This window comes from Neopelma chrysocephalum, unplaced genomic scaffold, assembly GCF_003984885.1.
Source record: "Neopelma chrysocephalum unplaced genomic scaffold, ASM398488v2 Primary Assembly neopelma1_22, whole genome shotgun sequence".
NCBI lineage: Eukaryota > Metazoa > Chordata > Aves > Passeriformes > Pipridae > Neopelma > Neopelma chrysocephalum.
This window is the reverse complement of record NW_020897689.1, coordinates 11,361,850-11,387,969: the sequence shown is the minus strand read 5'-3', so window position 1 is coordinate 11,387,969 and position 26,120 is coordinate 11,361,850. Positions and strand designations below refer to the sequence as shown.

Below are 26,120 nucleotides of genomic sequence, written 5' to 3'. Positions count from 1 at the left end.
AGCTTCCTCATGAAAGTAAGCATTTAAGCCTATAAAGATTCAGCTTATCCAACGTCAAGGAAACTTATGAAAAAAAAATTGGATGAGGTCTAGCATTAGAATACATCACTGTACTTTCTGCCTAGGTAGTGAACCTTTATCTGAATATTTGTCATGAAAACAAATGCAAGAATCAATGTTTCAAAATTTTTGCTGTTTGCATTGTGTGTCACCTTGGTCACAGGTATGGTACAACTGTGGTTCATTAATATTCAGTGTTAAAAACCCTATTTCACAAAGCTTGATTCACTCACAGCATTGCATCAGTTTTAGTTTTGCGCAAATCTAGTAGAGTTATTCTCATGTAAAATCAGAATAGCAGTAGGAACTGGGCTTATTCTCACCAATCAATTCCTTTAAGACCACTTCTTCCAAGTAAAAGCCAGGTCCACAAGTAAAGCTTCCAGAGTTTTCAAATAATGAAACTTAGTGTTGTAGTTACTACCAAATTTGCCTTACTGGCTGTCCATCCACTCTACTTTATTTCATTGAGCAAAACAACACAGAAAAATGAACTAGTCACATCATTAGACTTCACTTTCCTTTACATACACTTCACCCTGACTTCAGACATCAGCAGCCAGCCACAAGAACAAATGCTCTAGTCAGTACACTTCACTTGTCCCAAGCAATGGAAAACTTTACACATGCAAACACGAGCAGGTCTGCAGGTTATTCATACAGTGGTCTTGGTTGTGACAGCCAAATCCCCAGCAAAGCCCCCATAACAGTCAGAGTTTGCTTATACAGCTTTAAGTTAGAGGACACAAATTACCAGGACCTATTTCTGAAGTACTGACTTGTGTTATTCCCTCCTGTCTTTTTCCTTCAACAGATTACCCTAATTATTTGTCATTTATATTTTGTCACAAAACTGGGAAAAGCATTACAAATTTTGTATTGAATGCCAGTGCTTCTCTCAAAATAAGACAGTTTAAGTCTAACACTAACTCAAATTAATACATGTTTGTGAGAACTAGTAAGGGAGGGGAAAAAACAAAATCACACTGCACAGCTTACACTTGCATTTACTTCTCAAGACTCAGGCACACGTACCAAAATACTTCTACCCTACAAATGAAAGGAACCTAAAAAAAGCTTTGCACTATGAACATTCATCTCAAATTGTCTTCTATACGTAAGTATTTGTGTTAAAGCTTTGAGAAACAAATATAAACTGATAACCAAATACAAGTAGGCTTACATGCAGGTTGGATTGAAGCAGGTATTAACCAGGGGACTCCATCCTGCTTTGTAACCCACTGATTCCCATGACTGCTGTCTCTGCCCAGTCCAGAAAAGGCAGGTCTCTTGCAGTTTCACAAGCACACATACAAACGTTTTCAATAAAAGACACTTACAGTAACCTGGTACATAGATGCTTTATTTCTGACATTAACTTGGTCTGTATTGTGAGATTCTCTTATATAAAAGTAAAGTTTGTAGTACAACAAAAACTAAGATAAACAAGGCATTTGTTGCACATTATGTCAAACCTTAGAACAAAAATACGGAGTAATATGTATCTAGGTTTCATGCAAGTTTGGCTGCTGCATGTACAATTCACCTATCAAGTGAAAGAAATGCAAATGCACACAACATTCAAAAAGTAATAAGATGCCTGACATATGAAAGATTAAAACCTTCCTGCTAAAGTAACAAAGTAGGAGTTAACTAAACGATCCAACCAATACTAACAGAAATTATTACTATTTACCATAAATCTATGCTTAAACTTGGTAGCAGTAGTTTTGGTGATACCACTTCTACTGAAATATACCATCCAGATTCTAGATATTAATTCTCTCTTAATGTCTGATTTCCCTTTTTGTGAATTAAATGATGTCTCCAGCATTGAATGTTGCTGTTAAATCCCTTCTGGTAATGCACACCTAAATCTAGTACTGCCAAGAATTGTCATAGGTGAGGAGTAATCCTGGCATGATGGGCATTTTCTGATCCCTTGCTTATATAGGATTCCCACCCCCCCTTGAAATTCTGATGCAAATTAAAAACTGCTAAAAATGTTTGTGCCTACTACTATCAGAGCCAATATCAAAAAGCTCTTAAAAACAAGGATTATATAAGCTTTGAGATGTTTAAAAAAAGTTTAAGAACCCATTACCTTCCTTGTGCCCCTCATCACGTTAAAATTCTCCATAAATAAATTCTTCTCTACCATCTTCAATATTACAGTGTTAGGAACACTTTCCACACCCTGCATAGTACTGGTTGATCTCATAAAGTTAACTAGAGAACCTGACATCATGTAATTTTACATACAGTGCATATGATGCTCGCTCTTTCCATCTCTCATAGCAGCAAGCCGATTCTGCCACTATCTGTAGCAGCACCTCCAGGAGTGGAGAGGAAGAGTGTTTGAATTATAAATAACTAAAACTACAGTGTACAGTTCTATTTACCTGTCAGTATTTGTTGAGAGCACACCATTATAACTTGCTCAAAATTAACTACGTAAAAAATCTCTACAACAAAAGCAAACCAAAACATTTCTTCAAAACCCAAAATAAAGACGTAAAATAAGTGCAAATACCTAAAATAGGCAACTAAAGCAAGTGTTGTGACCTGTATAACTTTAAATAAGGACAAAGACTTTTCATAAATAAAAGAATGTTCTCTTTGCTCTTCAAACATTTAGTCAGTATATAATGGTCAAAGTTAAGTGCAGATACAATTGTTTTGAGATCCAAGGTGCCAAGTTTCTTTAAAAAAAAAAAAAGAATAAAATATATATATTGAAAATGCATTAGTTTTTAGTTCCTATGCAGGACAAAGTACTCCTGGGTCTCATGTAAGACCACACCATTTCTTTCTAAATATATTTAAACAAGGAACAGGAACAGTTGCTGTATAATACAGGTATACCTTGTCATTATGTTGTAGACCAACATGATTTTAGGGCTATAGTGCAATCCTCACATAGATGTAACACATACAGTATAGATTTTTACACTTCACTGTAATTCTTTTGCTATTCCATATATTTTAAACTTGTCCTTTTTTCATTTCAGCTGTTTTAACAGGAAACAACATTGGCCTCTAGACAACCTGCATACATATAAATATCTACATTTAAGCTTTGAAATGGAAATAAATTATAAAAACAGAATCCTCTCCAATTTACAAAATTTTCCTTGTTCCTACATACTGTACAATACATTCAACAATCATCTCATTTTGAGATTTCTGAAGAAAATACTGATGCTTTACACTAAACTTAATTCACCCCCCTCTGCCTACTTCTAGTACCATTTGCAAATAAATATATTTAACACTGTAGTTAATTCCATTGTTTTGCAGCATACCAAAAAAATTAGTAGTGCAACTTTCTATCCTTCCTTTGTACTTCTTTCTGTTGTGTTTCTTTATATACTAGAAAAATGCTACATAAGCAAAAGCATATTCAATCATGTATCTTGCTCATTTGAAAACCAGTAACAACCTATAAACCTACTCTATATTGAAAATGCTCTAACAGATAAAAAATGCAATGCAAGTCAAAAGAATAAATATGAAAAATAGACCTAAAAACTCTATGTTGGCAATACTGCAATGCATTTTCCCCTTCTTTGTATTATTGTAGGGCATTACTCTTCTAATATTTAAGCAACTCATTGCAGAACTGTTTGCAATATCCTTTCGTAAAGAATGCAAGAGCTTCATGTCTGTTCTTTGTCAGTCAAAAGAAGAAAGGAAGCTTTAAGGTAGCTTTAAGGTTTCCCTTGGCAGACTCTCCCAAAGACAAGACTTAATTCACATGTATCGTACGGGAATCGCATTCAACATTGTTTCAGTTTCAATGGAAAGAGATGGATGTCAGTTGCAGTGACCATCACAGTATCAGAGACCTTGAATTGCTGTTGGTAGTTGTGTATGTGCTCAGATATCGCCTTGCTTGTTCAGTCATGATAAGTTGGTCTTCTGTTTTTCCATAAACAACTGCTTCCCAGTCACGATTTGCCTGCATAAAATAAAATTCTGTTAAAAAGATTCTTATAACAAACTAAAGTACTCGAGCAATTCTCATACAACCTTTCAGAGTTATTAATAATTATCAAAGTCTATCAATAATACATATTACTGAGAAGGATCCAATTCTACAGTACAATACCTAAAAACTGCGACAAAGCTCCCTCTCTACCCCTTAATCCAGCTCCCCAGCAGTGCATCTGTGTTATGCTTCAAGTTTTAACACACAAAGTGAAAAACACTCTTAAGAAGATACTAACTAGTTCAACAATACATAAAAGGGAAACTAATTAAGTTAAGTTATCTTCTCTTTGAATATCTTCCCCTTTATATGTGCTAAGTTCAACAGGCAGAAAAACCCATTATTGACAGTTGTCTGGAGATACCATGGAAAGCAAAATGGTTTGGCAGCTGAAAAAGAATACTGTGAAGAACTTTACTGAACCAAGTGGCAGCTGTGGATGAATGGTCAGATTTTTTTGCGATTACATTAGAAATGGTAAAGGAATTGGGAATAAAAATGATGAATGGAAGAATAATTGAGTCACTAGTCCTGCTTCTTCCATGAAGCAAAGCTTGCACCTTTGCATGATTTACTGAATCTCAAGCTGATTTGTAGCAGCTCTAACTTGGACCTGACACTAGCAGATTGTAGTATGATGAAGAATGCAAGATCCTCTTCCTCCCACACTGAGCTAGAAACTGATCCAAAGGATCAGTTCTACATATATATTTACGGAGAAAATGAGCTGTTTGAGTTTCTCTATAAATTTAGTAGAACTTGATTCACGGAAAGGACTTGGGGCTAGAGAGGCCACAAAACTGAGTGGGAATTTCTCTGGGGAGAGAGAAAAAAGAAAAAGATGGTTCAATGAAAACATTTGTGAGTATAGTATGACTAAGCTCCCCTTTTAAGTATTCTAAAGAGCATACTTCTGGGCCAGATAGATATATTTACCTTTGCTGCAATTCATAGCAGTTAATCCTTTTTTTTATTTCTTTATTTTAATATCACCATTAAATGAACTTTGTTCTTCCTTTTCATAAGAAAAGGTCAGAAAGTAATACTGTTGTCTCTATACTTAAAAACATCATCAGTAAAGCAATTAAGTAGGACAGGGAAGATCAGGCTCCAGGTGCCCTGTCTTTTTTTGGGAATTTTTTTTCATTAATACAGAGCTGTAGATATTCTAAAAAGACACAAAAACTTTACACATTAACTCCCTATGGGAAAAACTGGAACTGGTACAAAGTCAGATCAAAGAATCATCTCCTAAAGCTGGTGATCAAGACACACAGAGGGAAAACTATATTTTCCATGGTTTTACCAGTATGGAAAATATACAGAGGTACAAGAATGGGCATGTTACAAGAACATTTACCAAACAGAACCTGTGGATGAACTCTGCTTAATGAATCCCACTGGGCTTATTATGAAGTAAGCATCAGCCAAATTTGAGAAGCTTAAGTGCTGTAGAGGTTTAGTTTGCACCAGGTCAAGTTTTTTAACTCCTAGTCTTGGGTACCCAGAGCTGTTTTGTAGGTTTCCCCTATCCTGTTCCCCCCCACACACACATATAAATCTTAGAGGCCACTCAGTGAAATATCAGAGTTGTATTTAGAGAACTTAGCTATGAACTTTGTGGACAAATAGTCAACTTAAAAGAAATAAGGATCATGGAAACACTGATGGAAACTGGATCACTGATTTGAACAATTCTAGACATTAGGGCAAGACAGAAACAAAACAACAAAAAAATTCTTTGTTAACCTGCTAACAGAGCTAACAGAATTCTTTGCATCCAGACCTGAAGAGCTTTCTCCATTTTGACACTTTTTGAAGCACATGCATTCAGTTTCTTCTTAATTACTGCATTTGCTTTGTCTGCTGGATTTGTATCCTGTTTTTCTGATGTGAGGTTACATCTGTTGTCCTGTATTTCCAACAATGGTGTCATTAATAAAGATGTGGTATATGCATTTTTTGACTATTGACAAAAAAGAGGGTAGGGAACAGGAATAATAATTAGTATTTAATACAGAAAGACTTCGACTGCTGTGTTCAGAGAAGCCAAAATGTAAACAAAGCAAATACTATCAGAAAGACCCTAGGAAAGAATCTGAAAAGAAAAAGTGATGAACATTATATGAAGAACTAGCATGGTTTATAGTGGGGTCCATAGTCAATAATAAGCATAGTACAACAAGCAGCTGCTAGCATGATTTAGGTATTACTGAGTAGGTGGCTTCTTTACTCTAAAGCCACACTACAGCTGATAACATTTTGTTAAGAACAAGAACTTGATAAAGTGGTAACTACAGAACAGTTTTAAAGAGAAAAGCTTGTAATTCACTTCTAGCACAGCCCTTGGGAAAGTCAGGAGAAGGAGAGTGGAGTGGAAAAAATAAGATCACATCAGTTTCAGAGGGAGGAACTGCTTTAAGAACTGAAATAAGCACTGGATGGATCATTCCAGAAGAGTTTTATATGCTGATAATGTCTATGGAAATAAAAAGAAATTAATCCAGCTTCAGTATACCAAAGCATAAGAAAGGTATATGGCAATTTTAAAGAGCAAAATTAGATGAAGTAACAGTGGCATAAGTACTTGTTTGCTTGCAAAAACACCCCAATAAACTGTATTAAACCACCTTTAAGTATTTATTCTACCTCAGACCTTACTCCTAAGTTATCGTCACATGGACGCACCATTTCCACTTAAGGATTGGTACCTTTTTCATTTTAAAATCAGATACTACGACTATCTCTCTTGCTAAGAGTGAATGTTCCTGTTGCACAGCATTCCTCATGAAAATGGAGGAAAAGGAATTTTTCCCCAGTCCTCTGCTTTTAATAGACCACAACATCATAGTGCATTTTGGTTTTAGCTTAATAGCCTGGACATTGCATAGTGCATTTTGGTTTTAGCTTAATAACCTGGACATTGCATAGTACATTTTGGTTTTAGCTTAATAACCTGGACATTGGTGATGCACAATACATCGTTGTCACAACAAGACATAACTAAGAAAAAACCAGGCAATTTGTTTGTGGTTGGAAGGGCTGCAGCACTGCTGCTCCTCCTAAGAGAGATGTTCTCAGGGAAGCGGGGAATTCCCACTAGGTGGCAGAGCACCCAACACCCAGGAAGCAGATACCTAGGCTTGGCACAGAGTCTACAAAGCCATTTAAGAAGGGAATTCAGGAAACCAGCTACAATAATCAGAAAAGAGTATGACTCAAGCACCTTAAGCATTCTTTTTAAGGACTTTGGCTCCTACCTCTTGAATATAGCCTTGTACCTAATCAAGATCCACAGACATTTACTCTTTCAGAATTAAAAACATACATACATTAATTTAAGAAGTAGATTAAAGTTTTCCTACAAACCACAATACTAAAGATTAATCTATTCAATCATTCAACTGAAAAAACATTGAGCTACTTTTTAAAGGAAAGAAGGACCATCAGCCCCATATCTTCAAGTCTTGGTTGCTGAGGCAGAAGTATTCAAATTCCTTCAGGCAGAGGTAGCACACAAACCTCATCTTTTACATGCTTGGTATTTCTTAAAATATTGCACTATATGAAGCAGGAAAAAACATGCTGCCTAATATGCAATAACGTATCTTCAGAACATATCTGCCAGACTGTCAAGTATGCAAAGCACAGGAGCAAGTGTCATCTCCTGGTATATTACAGAGCTTCCACATGCTGTGTATGCTAAGTTTATAAGTAATCAGCATGGGAACAGCTTTGCTACAGTACCAAACCTGCAAAGCATTCACATTACTTTACCAGTCCTAGTCTGAAGTCCTGGAAGAAAGAAGTCACATGTGAATTCAAGCCCAATGTTCAAGTATTTTTTAAGTATTTAAAATAGTATTTCAAACTAAATGTGATTTTCACTTTCTAGATATATGAATCTAGCCTTAATCCAAAAACTGTATTTTAGTTCACAGAATGAAAGATACACAGTTCCACATTAATACTGCTGCCATTGCTGCTCTTCAGTGTTTAATACTTACCTGTACATCTAAACTATTATCTTCCGAGAAGCGCTGGGCACCAATCTCTTCTTTTTCCTGTGAATCTAGGACCAGTGATTTTCTGACTTTTTTAGAAGAGTTCTGCTGAAATAAACATTTTGCAGAGGAAACTTGTAAAATATTATTTAAAAGCGGTTATTTTCTATTTGAAATTATTATTGTCATGTTACCTCCTGCTTGCAGTTTTTATACACAGTGTCATCTTCCTCCTTGGGAAATATATCTGTTCCAGTTTCCTCTTTCAAAACTTCCCTAATGTCTTCCTCCGAGAAGGCAAGTGGTTGTGACTAAACGTTAATTAAAATTGAAAAAGAAAATACAAGAAATCTATTAGTTGTTAGTTTTTACCACATCCTATGTTCAGCTAATGTAGGCTAGAAAAGAGATCTTGCAAAATACAGCAGCAGATGAAAGGATTTAAGCTACTGTAGTTAAAAACTTCAAGGCTACATTTCACAGCTACGGAGATTTTTTAAAGTTAATTTTACTCCGCATTATTTATAGCCAGATAAAACATATACATGCCTCAAAAATGCAAGGTAGCATTAAAGAAGACAAACTATTTGTTTGCATTTATTAGTAATGGTTATCCACTGACAGAAGGGGTAAAAATACTTTATATATACTAAATACATATATAAACACATATATACATATACATACATACAGTACTAAAAAACTGTACCAGGAATGTTTGACTTGTTGGGAAAGGAATTTATATCAATTTTAACACAAATCTTTGTATAAGACATTGATCGTTCTAAATAGAGTGCAGAATTTCACAGAAGCCATACAGATGGCTTCTTTGTGTACCAACAGGAGAAGCATTCCCTTAAGCCCTCAAAATTTGATTTTGAACAGGAGGTTAATAGTGGACAGAAACAGGAATGCCAAACCACTCCATTTGCATAGTGAGGGACTGTGAATCTATAGGGTAACACAGATGGTGCCAAACCCTGTGGCAAAGTCTGAGCTGCCTTCTGTGTTTGCAGAAAAGAAGTAGTCAATATATATTGGCTGGAATTTTTTCAGAACTTGAAAAGCATATGTCTACTGAATTCCAAAAGTTATTATGCATTAACATACCTTAGCTAGGCTAGGAAGAGAACAAAAATTGAATTCATTTGGAACAAACAAACAAGCAAAAAAGTAACATTATCATAGTCAAGAACTACAAAAAAATCTCCTGTGACAGCCAGAAGAATCAGAGGGTCGTGAACTGCTATACTAAGATTTTTGGATTTAGGATGAAAAAATTACAGATGTCACTCAAGTTTACCACACTGTGGTGAACATCTAGTTTCAGTCCTAGCACTGTAGAAGAACGAAAGCCAGAAAACAACTCAGTTCTTACATAGTCCAGAGGAGTCAAAGATAATGCAGTTTTTCAAGTCAAACTTTTAAAATAACGAGGTCAGTCATACTCATCTACAGCAGCTTGCTCTCACTAGATTACCCAGTTGGAGGACCCACACCCATTCACTCTCTCACTTACAATTTTTCTTTGACAAAACAGAATGCTGAAGTATTCAAATTAAAATCTCAGACAATTATGTAACCACCTGTAAGGTGATACATAAGGTTATACACAAGGAGAAAAAAAACTCCTGATGGTTTCCTGGAAGATCCCAACACCTGGGAAGGCATTTCCAGAAACCAATAAGAGAGTGATATGAAGATAACACTGGCCTTTTTTGGCAAACATCCTGCCAAAGGGAACACAGGAAAACAACCCTTGGGCCTATTTGTCTATCACCCCAAAATTAGTGTATTGCCACTCAAACTGCCTAAGAAAAAGGTTATAAGAAGAGATTGGACATAAGAAAAAACAGGGGAGAAGTTCCATCAACACTGCGAGAGATGGCTGATGAGCTAGTCTTTCTCCTTTTACTCCTGGGGATGCTTGGAAGGTGACACGTATCTTATGCATGCTAATTACTTGCTTCTAAATAACTAGAGCTTACTTTTGCTTCATAGTATTCTTAGTAAGTTGCTTATGCCTTGCTTTATTATTATTATTACTACATGGTTTAAATGTGTTTTCGCAGTTAAACCCTATTCCAGACAACACAAACCCTATAAATTGTCACAAATTTGTATTAATAAACGTGTTAATTCGTGAACTGTTAAAGTGAGTCTGGTTTTAGGTGCTGACAGTTTCGTCAGTGGTGAAATAACTCATAGGAGAAACTTGCTGAGGGGTGTAGGGGCGTGTCTGTTTCCCTATCTCTATGAAGTGAGGTGAATCTGTTAAGCGAAGGGTCTCACCTAATGAGACGCTAACAGACTGTATTAAACGCTAAAAGGCTTTGATCTCCTGGGAGGACACTGATAGACAAAAAATAAATTAACACAGGTTGGACAGAAAATTCTTCTTTTCTGCCCCTTTTAACATGACACCATCTTATAAGAGGTAGAGTGTTAGCAAGGCTAGACAAATTTAAAACAACTCACAAATATGAAACCAATGCATTTAAGATTACTGTGTATGTAATTATGGACTATATATATCAAATTACCATTCAAGAAGAAAATGCCTCCATATTACACTGAAGGATATGAGTCTAACAAACAAATCTGAAGCATTTTTGATTGACATTCTAGGATAATAAGGAAAGTAACTGAAACAACAGCAGTAAGAAAATGCTTTTTAAGATCACACTGAGACTTACAGTACCTCAAAACCAAGAGGGAATTTAGACTTTAACAAAGAAGAAAAGAAATAGCATCATCACATACCATAAGTCTGAGAGGACCATACTTTTTTTCCTGAGCAGCCAAAGCATTTTTAAAAGGAGTTGGTGTCCTTGGTGTTGAACCCAAAAGAGATCTTCTCATTGTGGGAGTTCTAAAACTATTCAAGCATAGAAAAGTGTTCATACATGCATTTTAATATTTTATCATTAGTAATGTAATAAAATTAATCTAAGAAACATTTTAAAATACCTTAATTTGCACAACAGATATCACGACCATGAATCTCAAAGTATTAAGATCACCACAGTATTACCCCAGGTGTATTAAACTTTAATTGGATTTTGACAATATTTGTTTTCACTTGAGCAACACCACCAGACGTTTAATGTAATAATCCTACCCCACATTTTCCTTTTGATCTTGTGGTGTCATTTCCTTGTGTAGAGGAGTTGTAATAAGAACTTTCTGCCCACAGATTGGAGTCGACGTAAATGCAGGATTTTCAAAGTTAAATTGTTCATTTCCAGAGCAAGTGTTGAAAAACTAAGCAAAAGAGAGGAAAAAAACCTAACAAACCTTATAGGACAAAGCTTCACCATTGTACTGAACAGTAAAAAACCCCCAAAATTATACACATATATCTGAAAGGCTTTTACTGACAAACCCAAACACACTATTTTTGACTTACACTAGAAGACATTTCACAGAATCACAGAATCGACCAGGTTGGAAAAGACCTCCAAGATCATCAAGTCCAACCCTTGATCCAACACCGCTGTGGCTAGTAGACCATGGCCCTAAGTGCCACATCCAGTCTCATTCTAAAAACCTCCAGGGACGGTGAATCCACAAACTCCCTGGCCAGCCCATTCAAATGGCTGAATACTCTCTCTGTAAAAAATTTCTTCCTAATATCCAACCTAAACCTCCCCTGGCAGAGCTTAAGACCATGCCCTCTTGTCCTACTGCTGGTTGCCTGGGAGAAGAGACATTTATTGCTGAAACCTTGATTTTCTCCTTAAAATCCCTACTGCTTAATTAGGTCACAGAGACAAAAGGTCTCTATCAACAACTATTTGCATGAGAAAGTGTGAGCTCAGACACAAGTTGGTCGCTGCTGCTGCCATCCTCCCTCATCACTCTTAAAAACAGAGGAAATAGGTTTATTTAACGATTTATGGTTTATTTTTAATATATTTACCCTTATTCAGATGTTTTAAGAAGTTTTTTGACGTATTTGTTTAGGCTACAACATATGACTAGGGAAGAAACTACTTATAATTTATAACTCGCTCACTGCAGTCCTCATGGTCAGCCATATTTAAAAATAAACTCACCTGTGACGGAGAAAACGGTAGTGTTTTCACTGGCGTACGCTTTAGTGCAACATTGACAGCATCATTACACAAGCCATCATTCAGATCACTAACTGGTGATTGCCCAACACGCAATCTCTTTTTCTTTCTTAGGATAGCAGGTGGATTGCTGAACTTAGTTAAGTTTGAGGTTGTTGAAAAAACGGTTTCTTCGTCACCACTGATGCTACTACTGTGGTTTTTGCCATCAAGCATAACGCCAACATTATACTGGCACTCAGGAGCTCCTTCATTGTGTTGAAGCCGCATGAGTTTTACTGGAGCTGACTTGACAGGAGATACAACAGCCTCTGAAAGCTCAAAACAGGTGACATCACTCCACGCTACCGGATCCTATGAGGCAAGATGCAAAATACTCAAAACACTAGCACGCTTATGCAAGGTTATTTCACAATGTCTAAGCCAGTCTATCAGCTCTCTACCTCCAGGAGCCATATACTGAATTATTCTCCCTGTAACTTTCATACAATCCTAAAACACTGAATATTTTAAAAAATAATTATGTTTAAACAGCAATAAAACATTCAATATGGTTGAAACTACAGACAAGTACAAAATAAGGTAATTTGAAGAGTATTTTACACATACCCTGTAAGTTGATATTCCTAATAAACATTTCTTTTTAAGAAGAAATACAAACTTACAATTTCCATAAGATCTAGTGTCTCTGCAAATTCTGGAATGGTTTGTAGAGGTGTTAACATTCTATTTGCTTCAACACCCAAATACTTAGGTGGTGAATTCTGCTGAACAGGTGTGATGCGAGCCTCATCCATGCTGTAGAAATCACTTGTTTGTTCCTCAAGGCTACTTAGTGTATTAGGCATACAATCCTCCATGACAAAACTTCCAGACCAACAAGGTAAGCTTCCAGCTTGCTAAAAAGTTACGAGGAAAAACATTATTTTTATTCAACTTAAAGGTTGAAAAGAGTAAATTATGTGACTGCAGGGTAGGATAAAAAAGTAGTGTGTGGGAAGACTACACATAAGTATTAATTTTTGCATTTTCAAATACTAATTATGTGTTTCAATTAATGCAGTTAGTCTTCTCCTTACATTAACATACACAACATCTTCAAATTGTGTAAGATTTTTATCTTACCTCTAATTCATATCTCATACATGCTTATAACTTAGATAATTATGGGTTGCATTAGAAGCCATCTCTGATCCAAGTTTTCTATATACCTGAACACCAGTAAATTATGAAGTAATCTTCACTAGAGAACACAGGTATACTTCAAGATGTTTGTAGAATGTGAAACACTTCTTGTTTGATCCGATTTTTTTAGGGCAGATTCTGCATTAACAGTTTACTTAACTTCTAAATGGTTATCCCATTTTAGTAGACTGCTTAGTACTCGAGAAACAGATTTTAATTTTCACTGGAAATCTAGAAGCAAAACTGATTCCACTAGATAAGCAGAACATTCCACTGTTTGAAAAGAATGTCAGCGATAGTTCCACCACATAAAACTGGAAGTTCACCTGTAATCTAAATTAGTGATCAATATGGTTGGGTTGGTTAGGTGCCTGATGTTCACAGTCTTTTAAGGAAATCAATGACTGTTATCTGCAAGTTACTCTAATTTCACTGAATTTATGCATCAATTGTGTACACTGCCTGCTTCTTTACTGTTAGTCACGTCCAAATGTAGATATTAGGTATTCAGACTGAAGTTTGACAAAAATATAATCTACAGAACATTTTGAAATTAAATAGGGCAAAGTCTATGTATTTTTCATCTGCCTCTGTTGAGCAGATTATCAACATTGTTAATCTATAAAACTGAATGGCAGGGATATCAAATGTGTTATCTCTTGAAGAGGATTAAAATCCTGGGTCTTAGGAACAACTGCCAAACTCCTGGTCACGTTTCTACTGTCTTCAGAGTTTAGAAGGTTAAAACTGCACAAAAATAAGTTGTTTTAGTCCTAATATATAGATTTTGGTTTACAACTCAACAGCCATAGGTTTGATTTTAGAGGGTCAGGTTAAAAGAACACACCAAACCAAACAATCAATTGCTGAGGATTAACCTCAGTAATGCATATTGAAATATTTACAGTCCTTACAGAAGACATTTGTTTTCTTCTGATTTCAGTTTCTGCTGACATAAGTAGCAATTCGAGTTCCTTTATTTTCTTTTCTTTATCAGGATCATCGTCAATAAATGGCTGCTGAAAAATTTAAGGAAGAAACCATTACTATTTTCCACTTCCATCACTCCTTCACAGTAAAAATTCTACATTACAACATAGCTGTATTTTTAACAGGAATCCACACATAGAGGGAACTGAGCTCTTCAAGTTGTATCATATTTTGTAGCACAGTAGTCACTCACAAGCAAAACAACTTCAATTACCAGGAGATGGATCTAATGTTATAGTGGTATACAAGGTAGTATTTTAACACGTTTCTAATATGGCCTGTAAATGGCCAGTGTGCTATAGCTATGTTCTATCGTTAATAGAACCAACAATGTTGGCACACTGGAATATGTGTTCATGTTTTTGTGTGCTTTCTAAAGTTTTGAGTTATTTATCCTAAGTGTGTAAGAAAGTGTTTCAAGTCAGCATTTGCAGAGTGTCTACACAGGCAATCCTACCACTACTATCAGAAAAGAAAATTAATTAATTGGCTTTGGTTGGTTCCTTTGTTTTTAACCTCCTTAACACTTTCCATTATTGTTATAAACATAGGTAAGTGAGGATACATGCCATGAGTTTCAAAACTAGTTATAATCCTGAGTTTAGAGAGTACTTCCAGAAGCACAAAGTATCTTATATTTTCCTGTGTATAGCAATCCATAATCCATAAAGGCCATATGAGGCTCTGTTGTGACTTGTATTCTTATACCGAATCAGAGAAGAAAATGCAACATGAAACATATGACCTTCACAGGAAGACTTCAGGTTAGGTAAAGAGCTCTGCAGAATGCCTCTAACACATCTAGCACAAACAAAACATGCATTATTCCCTGTGTCAAAATAATTTTTTTTACTAATTCTAAAGTTGCAAAAGTTCTTCCAAGGAGTCATACCAGAAGCAAAGATCTACATTCAGTCTGCAACACGTGAGGAATTTCAGATATATTCCAAGCAAGCCCAAAGAAGCAAAAGGAAATAACATATCTAATTTTTATTTGTTTTAAAGTTCCTCAATACTTCAGCATTTAGAATGCTGCAAAAGAGCACCTTCAACTGATTGAAAGACATTTATCACTGAGAAAGACATAAAAGCTATTGAGAACAAAAAAGCACAATCAGAAGTGTAAGTCACAGTAAGTGATCTGAACTGATAGTTTTTCAGATATATTTATTACATATATATAAGTAGTACAATCTTGCCTTAAATGTCTCATAAGGTGGTAACACTAACAGGTCACAATTTTAACCTCATGATTTAACAAGTAGACTAAGTTTCAAGCCATATTTCTCTCAGAAATAAGGCCAAACATCATGTTTCTGGGAAATACAGAGAGCTCCATTTTTCCTATCTGGAAATACCAATGATGCCAGCAAGCCTAATTATAGAGGAACTTATATAAATTTAGGTGAATGATAAAGACTAACAGACATACTGAAGATACAAGTTTTTAAAAACTCTTCATTTTACTGTATAATATGCAGTAAATTCTCTTTAATTTATGAAGCCTGTTAACAAATTTACCTGAACTATGTTGGAAGATGATGGAGCATGTTCCAGACAGCTGCCTTCTGGTGAGGCATACTGATATGCTGGAATCTGAAAAGACATAAAACATTTTACAAACCTTCAACAAAAGGAGGCTATAAAATTATCTCTAGTTTATTGTATATAAACTATTTATTATGGCTTACAAATCCTAAGTTTCCATAAAAATCACAAAAAATATTCAACCCATCTTCAGTATTTCAGATTTATTTCTTGTTCCAAACCAAACAAATTATTTGAAACTTGGAAATACTTATTATTCTGAATTTTGAACTTACATGTGTCTGAACAGGCATATAAAATTGATTCTGAGTGTGCAAGTGTTCCATAGTCAGACAAGGTTGGGGCTGAAGTTCAGAAGAACTAGTGCTTTCAGACTTTATAACACTTTGCAAATATCCTTCCTGTTCCACCTTTCTCCGCATTGTTGAATTCCAGTGATTTTTAATTGAATTATCAGTCCTAAAATGAAAGTGTAAAACAGTGACTGGTTTCCGTATCTCAAAATTTAATATATGACACAATTTACAGGGTTTGCAGAGTAGGTTAATCTGAAGCCACAAATCCAGAAAGCTCCAGCAGTTAGACTGAAAGTTCTATTATCAGTGGTGGTTTTGGCATAATTACTAGAAGGCTACTCTTCTAAAAACTTTCTCCTACTAAACGTCAAGTCTGCAAGAAATTAAAAGCAGCAAAAGAGAAAGCCTTGGTTCTGGCTGTTATCATGGGTGAGAACCTTTTTTATTGGATGCTTGGAATGTAAGACAATCACTCTGGGGTCCCATAGCGTAATAAGGGCACTTTGGCTAGTGTTTGCCACTGGAAGACATCTCTTCTAAAAATGTGACAGTATGCAATCCCAGCTCTGTGTTTTATGTGCAGCTTTGTGGAAGAACATCTTACTATTCTTTGTGCCCTTGATCTTGTATGGGGAGAAGCAACCATGGCATTTTGACAAGCAGGCTGAAATCACTTTTAACACCAGAGAAGCATTTAGAGAAGAGTGGAGTATAACTGCATTACAGTCTATAATACTAGCAATATTATTCCTAGCCTTAGAAAGAGGTACAGAAACAAAAATTGCTTAAAGCCCCATTCTTCATTTAAGCTTGACTCCAAGAAGTATTCCCCTTTTTCATCCCACTAGTGTTAGACTCTAGAAATCTTCTAGGTCTAGGATCTCTACCAGTCTTCAACTAAGAGTCATCTAAGATTTATTTACAACAAACAAGTCGGTGAACTAAGAATTCCTATGTCAAACTCATCTTCCCTCTCTGAAATTCTACTTATATGCAATCCGTTCTCTTCTCATTCCTCCAAAGGATTTTCTGTGAGTCATGGATTCTGTACTTAATCAAAACTTCTAAACACACATCTCTTATTCCACTAACATAACAAGTGCTGACATTCCTCAGGCACAGCTAGACAGTCACCTCTGAACACACAAACTGAATTCAGAAAGGGACAGTTTAACATTGAAATTCAGTTCCAGTACAAGGTAAAAGCATTATTTCATTAAACTCTTTATACACTAAAATTTTCTTTTCCACAACCATAGAAATTGCCAATCAGACTTGAAACAAATATAAGGAGAACAATGCATACAATTCATTCTTAACTTAGAGACTTCATGGTGATCAACTAGCTTTGCAATGCATGACTCCTAAGTCTGGACTTTTAAAAATTACTAATATTTTCTTTTACAAGTGTCCAGTTCAACAAGTGTTACACACACACAAAAAAATTAATTCTGATCTTAAACCAAGAAAGTCACCCTCAAATGCATATTAATGAAGGCACTTTGTCATCAAGTTTGATATCAAATCATTCTTGCATTATTACTTGCAGTTAACTCTCTTCAGCTCGATTGCAGAGGCTTTTTAAGTGATCAAGAGGATTTTGAAGGTACCTGCAAAGCATTAGAGGTCTTTTTATTGGTTTTATGGTTTTTTAAGAATGCATAATCAAATGTAAAAGATCTTAAAAATTTTTAGTATCTATCAAGATAAATATGTTGTGATGTAAGTTTCAACAGATGCTCTCTGACTAACAAGTTACATTGGAAAGGGTAGTGAGATGACCACTTTTCATATTCCAATATTTAACAAAAACAGAGTTGCAAAGCACCTTCCAGGAAGAAGTTTGGCTATTTCAGCCCATCGGTTTCCCAAACGCTTGTGAGCTTCATAGATTATTCTGTCCTCTTCTTCTGTCCACGAAGACTTTTTTACCTCAGGATTGAGATGGTTATGCCATCTCTCTCTGCACTGCTTGCCTATTCTTCCTTTCAGGTGTTTTGCAATTAGAGACCAGCGCTTTGGACCATACTTCTGAACTAATTCAATAACCTGGAACACAGAAGAAAGCACATTACAATTCTAAAACCTAGTTTACCTAATCAAAGGCTGAGAACACTGATAAACTCACATTACAGAATAGCATTATAATAGTCATCTTGATGGGCAGATAATGACTTGGGGGGTTAAAAATGATTTTTCAAGAAATCAAAAAATTACTTATTAACTCCAAATTCTCTGTGTTTAGAATATAAATATATACTGATGAAAACATTCACTTGTAAGTTTTCTTTGTCGCCCATTGCATAAGCTGACATTAGGCAGACCATATATTCCATCTACTTAAAAGCAGCTAGTTTTTTTCTTCTCACACATCCCAATGTAAGTATCCATGTCACAAGACCCACCAGACATCAACTCTGTAGGAACAAACTTTAAGAAAAAGTACAGATTCTTAGCAGTTATATGGCAATTTTATTACAGTAAAAGAGCAGAGTTTCAATCCGTTTTCATTACCCTCTGATCTTCTTCTTTAGTCCAGGGACCTTTAATCAATTCTGGGTTTAGTACCTTCTGCCATCGATGCTGGCACTGAAAATCTGAACGATTCTGAAATAGTTTTAGAAGATCAGTGTAGCTGTTAAACTCTAGAATATGTAAATATGTAAGTACTTTCTAGCCAGAATTATTAGCTTATTTCAAATTAAAATGCTTATTTAGACTTTTGTTCTAAGTATAATAGTTAAATTCTCCCTTATTGTTTCTTCTTCCATTTGCTTATAAAAACTTTTCTCCAGAAAAAAACAGCCTTGCATGAAGCTCTAATCAAATTACTTCAATGTACTTACTTGATAATCAAATTCAGAACCTACTCTTCTTTAGAGAAAAATTTAGAATTATTTTTGTCCTCATTACTCCACACTTTCTCTGAACTTTGTGGTTGATATACTTTTGACATTATCTACAACTTAAATAAGGAGAGAAATTTTTTAAAGAAATACTTTTTCTTTCAAATAAAAGAATAAACCTTTTTCCAAGTCTCAGATGAACATATTCTCAGTTCTTTACTACAGTGTTAAGGAAAACAGATTTATATCAAGTTTAGTTAACACATACTAATTAAACAACACTGCTTTTGCCGGTCAGGACAGATGGTGCTTTTCTGTAGCTTCACTAAGGATCTTTTGAAATATTGTTCCCAGTTATGAAAGAGAAGTAAGCTTTCACTTAGCTTCCTAAAAACTGTCTGTAGGAAAGGCTTGGTCCAGTCCTTAGAAATATGCAGGTAAGAGCCTGCCCCAGCACAGCATACTAGCATTCCTTTTTTAGCAGTGGGACATGATTATTTACTTGCTTCAGTGCAAGCTGTTGGACTGCAAATACCAATTGCAAGGTTTTGCTGGGCTTGTCTACAAGTAAAGGTGTTACCATGCTAAAGTGAAGTTAACCAAGCAGCAATCTGCCAGACCAGAAAAAACACCCAAAACACTAATATCTGAAATTACACTGATCACAATACCTTCAAAGTTAATCACAAGTAGTAACTGTATGATTAAAAGCACACTAGTTTGTTAAAAAACATTTCTTGGTGAAGACAAGCTGTAAAAGACAGACTCAATATAGAATAGCTGTTCCCATTTTGAGGGAAAAAAAAATTAAATTGTGGCCTTTTAGTGTTTTTACCTTCCAGACATTTCTGAAACCATAACATCTTTTTGGGAAAAGAGCAAAACAAATGATGGGATGAAACAATAAAATCATTTCAGTCTGCCTTAGTTGCAAAAAATTGAAGGCAATTGTGTTCCCTCTCTCGAGAGTCACCTTGAAGCCATCTTCACTTTTTTGGGGGCAGAATAAAGGGAAGGTTTACTTGTGCCCAGTCCAATAACAAAATGAGGCTTTGAAAACATAGAAGTTTGAGGGCCTTTACATGCTAGTAATTGAAGACACACTTGGTTTTCCCAGCAAAAGACCATCAGTAACTAAGTGCTAATTATGCTTGCCTCTATTATTTGGCTTTTGAACACTGCAATAGGTCACCTAAAGAGGCTGTGAAGTCTCCACCCATGGAGATATTCAAAACCCAAAAGGACACTGTCCTGGGCAGCCTGCTCCAGCTGACCTTGCTTGAGCAGGGGCTGTGAACCAGATGATCTTGAAAAGTTCCTTCCAACATTAACAATTCTGCAGTGGGCAACCTGCTGAACAATAGCTTTCTTGTCTCCAGAAGCATTTGTTTACATCTGAAGAACTTTTTATTAAAATGCACCTCCATACTACACCTGCAGATCAGTATCACCAAACATTGTATTTTCAAACAGTTTAATACAGAAGCTTTTTGATATTATCACATTCTCCTCTGCCATTCACTCACTTCACTGATTTTTAAGAGGGGATAATGCACATGTAAGGAATACTGATTTGCTTATGCACTCCTTCAATTTAGAAGCTTTGACTTTATTCCCTGATATCTATACTTTGCCACCTGGAAAAAAAAAATCAGAAGCATCACAGTTGCACAAATATGATAAGAACAATGAAAAGTTACAGTTTTTCTGCGTTTAGAATTCAAGTCTATGTTTAGCACACAGGAATTTCATACAACTGTATAATCCCACACAATATTATAAGAACCTCAAAGGTGTGAGGGGATGCAATTTTTAATTTCTAATATTTGATTATTCGATACCACTTCCAGGCAGTGATTTAAGCCTTAGATTCTAGCCATGTTTTCACAGTAGGCATTTTATAAAATTTGTTCAGAAGAGAAACAAACATCATCAATTCTAGTTGTAGGTACTTTCTACCAGTACCTCTCATATAGCTGAAGAAACATAAATGTTTGAACCAACAGCTCTTTTACTCATTCCACCTGACCATTTGAATAGAGCAGGAAATTTTATGTGTCAGTAGGAAACTTCCATGACACCTGCTAAGGTTCCATTCATAGTAACTGAAGATATCATCAGGTGGAAAGATTTACGTATGTTGGGGAAGCAGTCATCACTGTAAAAAAAACAAAAAAACCAAAAACAAAACCCAACAAACACACAAAAAATAATTAAAAAAAAAACAACCCTTTCCTATGGTGTTTAAGAAATGGATCCCACTCCTTTCCAGCAATCTTTCAGATGCAACCCACTCTCCTAACTGCTTCAGAAGCAACCCATGAACTGCAGATGTGATCACCAGAAGTAATGCAACCAGTTAGAAACAGGAATATATTCCATAATAAAAACAAACAGCAAGTGGGTACCAAAGGCATCAACTATTTTTGATCATTTCAGACCATTGTTAGAACCTGAGCCAATAAGGTTCTCCAAGGTCCGAGCTAGTTCTCAAGTCTATTCTAGAAGCATTCTCTAACATAGTTTTTACTGTTATACACTTCTGATTTCTATTTCACCCCATTTCCAAACGAGACATATAACCAGATAAACATCAAGAGACCTTAACTGAAATAGAGGTTCAACTTACTTGTAGATGACTAGCAATGAAAGCCCAATCATCTGTACCATTTTGTTCCACCAGCTTCTTTAGCCTTTCATCCTGTTAAGACATAACCTCAGCCAATAAATGTTACTTGCTGTCCCAATACAATGCTAAATAATAACATATTTCATGAGCTAACAAGATCATGTAGGAATGAAACTAAAGTCAAAAAAAAGTATTACCTCTTCACGTGTCCATTTCACCTTGCTACATATCTTCTTCAAACCTTTTTGCTGTGGTACTTCATAGTCATGATCCATATACTGAAAGTCATCATCTTCCTCACTGCAGAGTACAACAGAAGAGTGAAGAAGATCAAAATAGAGTTTAAAATACCTCTGAATATTCTTTTTTTCCCCCTAAGTACTTGTCGTTTTTTCCAATAGGTACATATTGTTCTAAAATGATATACAGGATTTGCATGATCGTAAGACCTACCCCCAGCATTTCACAGTGTCAAAGGAACAGAATTAATTTTAATTTCAAGGCCACAGACTGCGATATAGACAGATAACTCATTCCGAGTCAAGATTTAAATATTAAATAAAAACTACTTTTTAAGATTCATGGCTTTGTAACACATTTGTGAATCTTTATTTTACACAAATGAGTTTATAAGATAGAGTGGTTTGCTAATCTGCAAAACACATTTATGATCCACCTCCATAACTAAAACAACAAACACAAGAGTGTCGAATAAGTGTTGAGATTTTAAGTGGGCTCCTGACTACACTAAAAGCGTTGCCTCAGTATTACAGGCATTAGATACAAATCTCTGAAGACAGATACATTCCAGCAAGAAATAACTATGGCATCAGTGCTGAGCCTCAAAGTGCAGAGCCAGAGGAGCACGCAGCCAGGTACCTCTGCGACTCCACGTAGATCACTCTCCATCTACTGGAGAAATGTGGAACTCCACAGCCTGGATAAACAAAATCTTCCAAACAGGCGGCACAGAGAAGTGTTTCATGTAAACATGGCTTAAACTTCTGTTTCAGTGACTCATGTTAGTCAGCATAAATTCAAACACACGTGGAAACCTAGGTCTAACAACAAGAGCTGCAGTTCCCCTGCATTAATTACAGCAAAGGCCCAAAGAAGGGCTTCCCATCCCAATACATGGCTTAAATTAAAAGCAGTTTCGTACTGAAATCTGTATTTTTCTCCATTTTATTACTGGTACAAAATATGACATAAATATCACAAACTCACATTCAAAACTAAACTTACTAGATCTGCTCAACCTTGATAATTATGTCAACTTTGCAACCAAAAGTAAAAAAACACAAACAACCTTTCCAAGTAATGGAATTAACCTGTGCTGGTGTCCTAAGGACAGATTAGATGAGAGATCTCTACATTATTTTCCAGATCAGCACAGCATGCTGATTAACTACATATGCATTATTTGTCATTTCTCATGAAGTATGTTCCTGTTAGCCACAGAGAACATATCTCATTCAAAAGCATTACCACAGGATAGTAAGTGCCCACTCTTGTAGACCCAATGTATTTAACATTGCTTCTACATCCTACACCACCACCTGCATTTGCCCTACTTCGCTTCATGATGCAGTGGAAACAGCAGCACAAACATATTAAAACTCTGTGCAGTCGGTGAAATACAATGCAGTAAAATTGTCAAAAGGTCAACTGTAAGTTCTTCATGGTACTTTCAAAAAAATAAGCTACAAACACGACTATAAGAGCTTTGCATTAAGTGGCTTAGGACTTACAAAAAGAGAACTTAGAAGTAACAAAGTTTTTTCTTCCCTCTCACACTTCCTTTTTTTGTCTTTTGTCCACAGGTAATCAACAAACTTAAGAGGTATATCTTGGTATTATGAGAAGCATATTTTGGTATTATAAACCGATTACATACCAAACAAGCCATACAGTTCACTTATAACTAAAATTTGGCCTTGTGTTTAAGGCCTTTTTCAACATAACCTCCTCACCTATTGCACAGCAAATTAGTTCATGAACAGTTTTCAGTTACGTGGGAAGTCACAGGGATTTCAAAAAAAAGAAGGGGCTCCCTGTACACGGCAGTGATGCTGAAGAGAACGCCAGTACCAGACACTGTGGAGTCCCCACCAGCGGCAGTAGTGGTTCAGTGCCCTGTGCCTGAAATTCTCCAGCGGCGCACGTGTCCCACAGCCAAACCAGCACAGCCCTGGATGCCTCCCTGAACTTTGCAGGTGTGAGGGCCAGCCAAGCAAGCACTAACCTCTCTTGCACCTTGATTTCACATGAATAACCACCTAGTCCTGAGGCTTGCTTAGAACAGTGCTCCAATAGATTATAAATTAAATACACATGAATGGTTGGGACTACTAATTTCAGTTTTCAATTAAACAAAGATTTTCAAACACGTGGGGTTGTTATAGTTCATTTGACAATTCTTCTGCAGTTATGAAACTGCGCTAAATCACTGCACCAAAGTGGAACACAGCCACCAAGTTTCATCAAACAAAACATCTGGACCAATAAAGCAAGTACTTTGTGAGCTCTGTGCTAGCCACCCTTGCAATTCTGAGTTGAGAATCATCAAAGGAAAAAATCAAGCTTGTAAATGCAACAACCCAGAATAGTTTGAAATTAATTTAATATAACACTAAATTAAACTTAATTCCATTTGGTGCAAAACAATCACACCTCTCTCCTTACTCCACACCTAGATTAACAATCTTGAAATCACCTTTATGTAAACTCACAGCTTCAATAATTTAGTTTTTAGTGGAAATATCATCATCACACTTATTTGGAGATATCAACACACACTGACACAGTATTTCCCTCGGGCTACTGACCTCTAGCCAAACCTTCCTCTGCTATCCACAACCCACTGTATTCTCAACCGTGAAATCAAAGCACTCTATAGCCATGTGAGACAATACAAGCTAAAGCTTGACAAAAAATGAAACTACTGCTTGCAAGATCACAGGTGAAAGTCTCTTAAACTACAAAATACAGATTAGGAGTAACAAGAAACATTCTGCCTCTGAGCTGATTCTTGCAGACAGCCAAGCACAGACAGCTCCAGCAGTTAGCGTCTGCAAGCAAAGCCCCTTTGTGGCTTACACAACCAGAACCCCAAAGCATTGCTTTCTTTTTTTAGTCGAAGTTTTGCAGAAAAATATTATCTTACAAACTTTTTCCATGTTAGAGAAAAACACAGAGGTAGTTTTAACATCTGTAACTTTGAAACCACCCTCAATTACATGAAAAATATGCATTCATGGTAAACCCCTGATACCTTAGGTAAGTCACTGAGTATCCTTTCCTTTCTCAATCCTAATCCTTCTCTTACATTTCTTTATCACTTTTCAAAAACTGATCTTCTATTTAGGACAAGAAAAACCATAGTGACAAAACAGTTCTCCAAGACCCACCTTCTGAATACAAAGCAAAGACACACCCATTTTCATATCAATATGACAAAAGATGTATGAAACCGATCTGGGGCTGCCGCTGGAGTTCTTGAGGAAAACATTATCTCTCAGGAATATTTCAGGATAGATTGTGACATCCACAATCAAAGAATATGCCAAATCAGAGAAAATAGGTGCACTGAAGATACTGGAAGAATCAACAGGCCCAAACCTTACATCAAGGCTGTGAAAAGGAAGAAGTACTATTCCATCAGAAGGAAAGTAACCAGCAGGGAAAGCCACTGAGGAGACAACGTAGTTGCTACTGACAGGGTCAGTTGTCCAGGTAAGCTACGAAAGACGGCCCGAGGGAAAGCACAGAGGTGAGAGCAGCTGCCAAAAGAAAGGCGGGATTTGTGTCCGAGAGGTGGTGCCCGCAAGCCCAAGGGAAGAGATACCTGTGCGGTGCCGGAGGGGGGAAGGAGGTGGGTAGTGACAGCCGGGGCGGTGGCAGAAGGCCGGAGCGGCGGTGAGGGGCGGGGCGGCACCTGGCCGGGATCCCGGGGCGCGGGGGGGCCCCAGGGCGCAGGGCGGCGGGGGAGGCAGCGCTGCCCAGCAGGGGTGGGTGGCACAAAGCGCAGGGAGCCCCGGTCCCACACTCACCTGCGCCGTCTCTCCGCCATCCTCGGGGCGCACCATAGGGGGGGCCGCCACGGCCGCGGGGAGCAGCGCGGAGCCCCCGAGCCCCGCTCGGGCTCCCTCTCTCAGGACAGGGCAGGGAACGTAGCGGGGCACTGGCGGGTCAGGAAGGCTCGAGACGGGCAGGGATCCTCCCAGGGCCCGCTGCTGCCCGCGGTGCCTGCAGCACCCCGGCGGCCGCCCTCAGCCTCGGCCCGGCCCGGGCGCGTCAGGCATGGCTCGGCCTGGCCGCTGCCCGCAAGGACGGGGCGCGTAGCGGTCCCTTTCTCGCCCCGGCTCGTGTCTCGCTCCCCGCTGCTGTCAGAGCTGCCGCGGGCTTCGGCGGTGCGCGCCCGCCCTTCCTGGGCTGCGCTGCTCTGCTTTGCCCTGCTGTTCAGCGCCGCCCTGCCCTGCGCCCGCCTGGCCCC

The 26,120-nt window shown here is 37.1% G+C and overlaps 1 protein-coding gene across 5 annotated transcripts; it reads right to left on the bottom strand.

The window, feature by feature from the left end:
* Nucleotides 1–1,402: 1,402 nt before the first annotated feature.
* MYBL1 (MYB proto-oncogene like 1) lies at nucleotides 1,403–26,120 on the bottom strand. 5 transcript variants are annotated; one of them, XM_027701582.1, is made up of 16 exons: nucleotides 25,678–26,120; nucleotides 21,823–21,925; nucleotides 21,626–21,697; nucleotides 18,665–18,757; nucleotides 17,979–18,199; nucleotides 16,130–16,313; nucleotides 15,828–15,902; nucleotides 14,231–14,335; nucleotides 12,797–13,030; nucleotides 12,114–12,485; nucleotides 11,177–11,319; nucleotides 10,819–10,933; nucleotides 8,250–8,366; nucleotides 8,059–8,163; nucleotides 5,838–6,017; nucleotides 1,403–4,021 (listed from the first exon to the last, which is right to left on the bottom strand). In XM_027701582.1, exons 1-16 carry the CDS (start codon nucleotides 25,695–25,697, stop codon nucleotides 3,893–3,895), a joined length of 2,268 nt encoding a protein of 755 aa, XP_027557383.1. In that variant the 5' UTR covers nucleotides 25,698–26,120; the 3' UTR covers nucleotides 1,403–3,892. The 5 variants fall into 5 exon arrangements, with proteins under 5 accessions (XP_027557383.1, XP_027557561.1, XP_027557472.1 ...); XM_027701760.1 differs by having other exon boundaries at nucleotides 5,838–5,963; XM_027701671.1 differs by having other exon boundaries at nucleotides 14,231–14,332.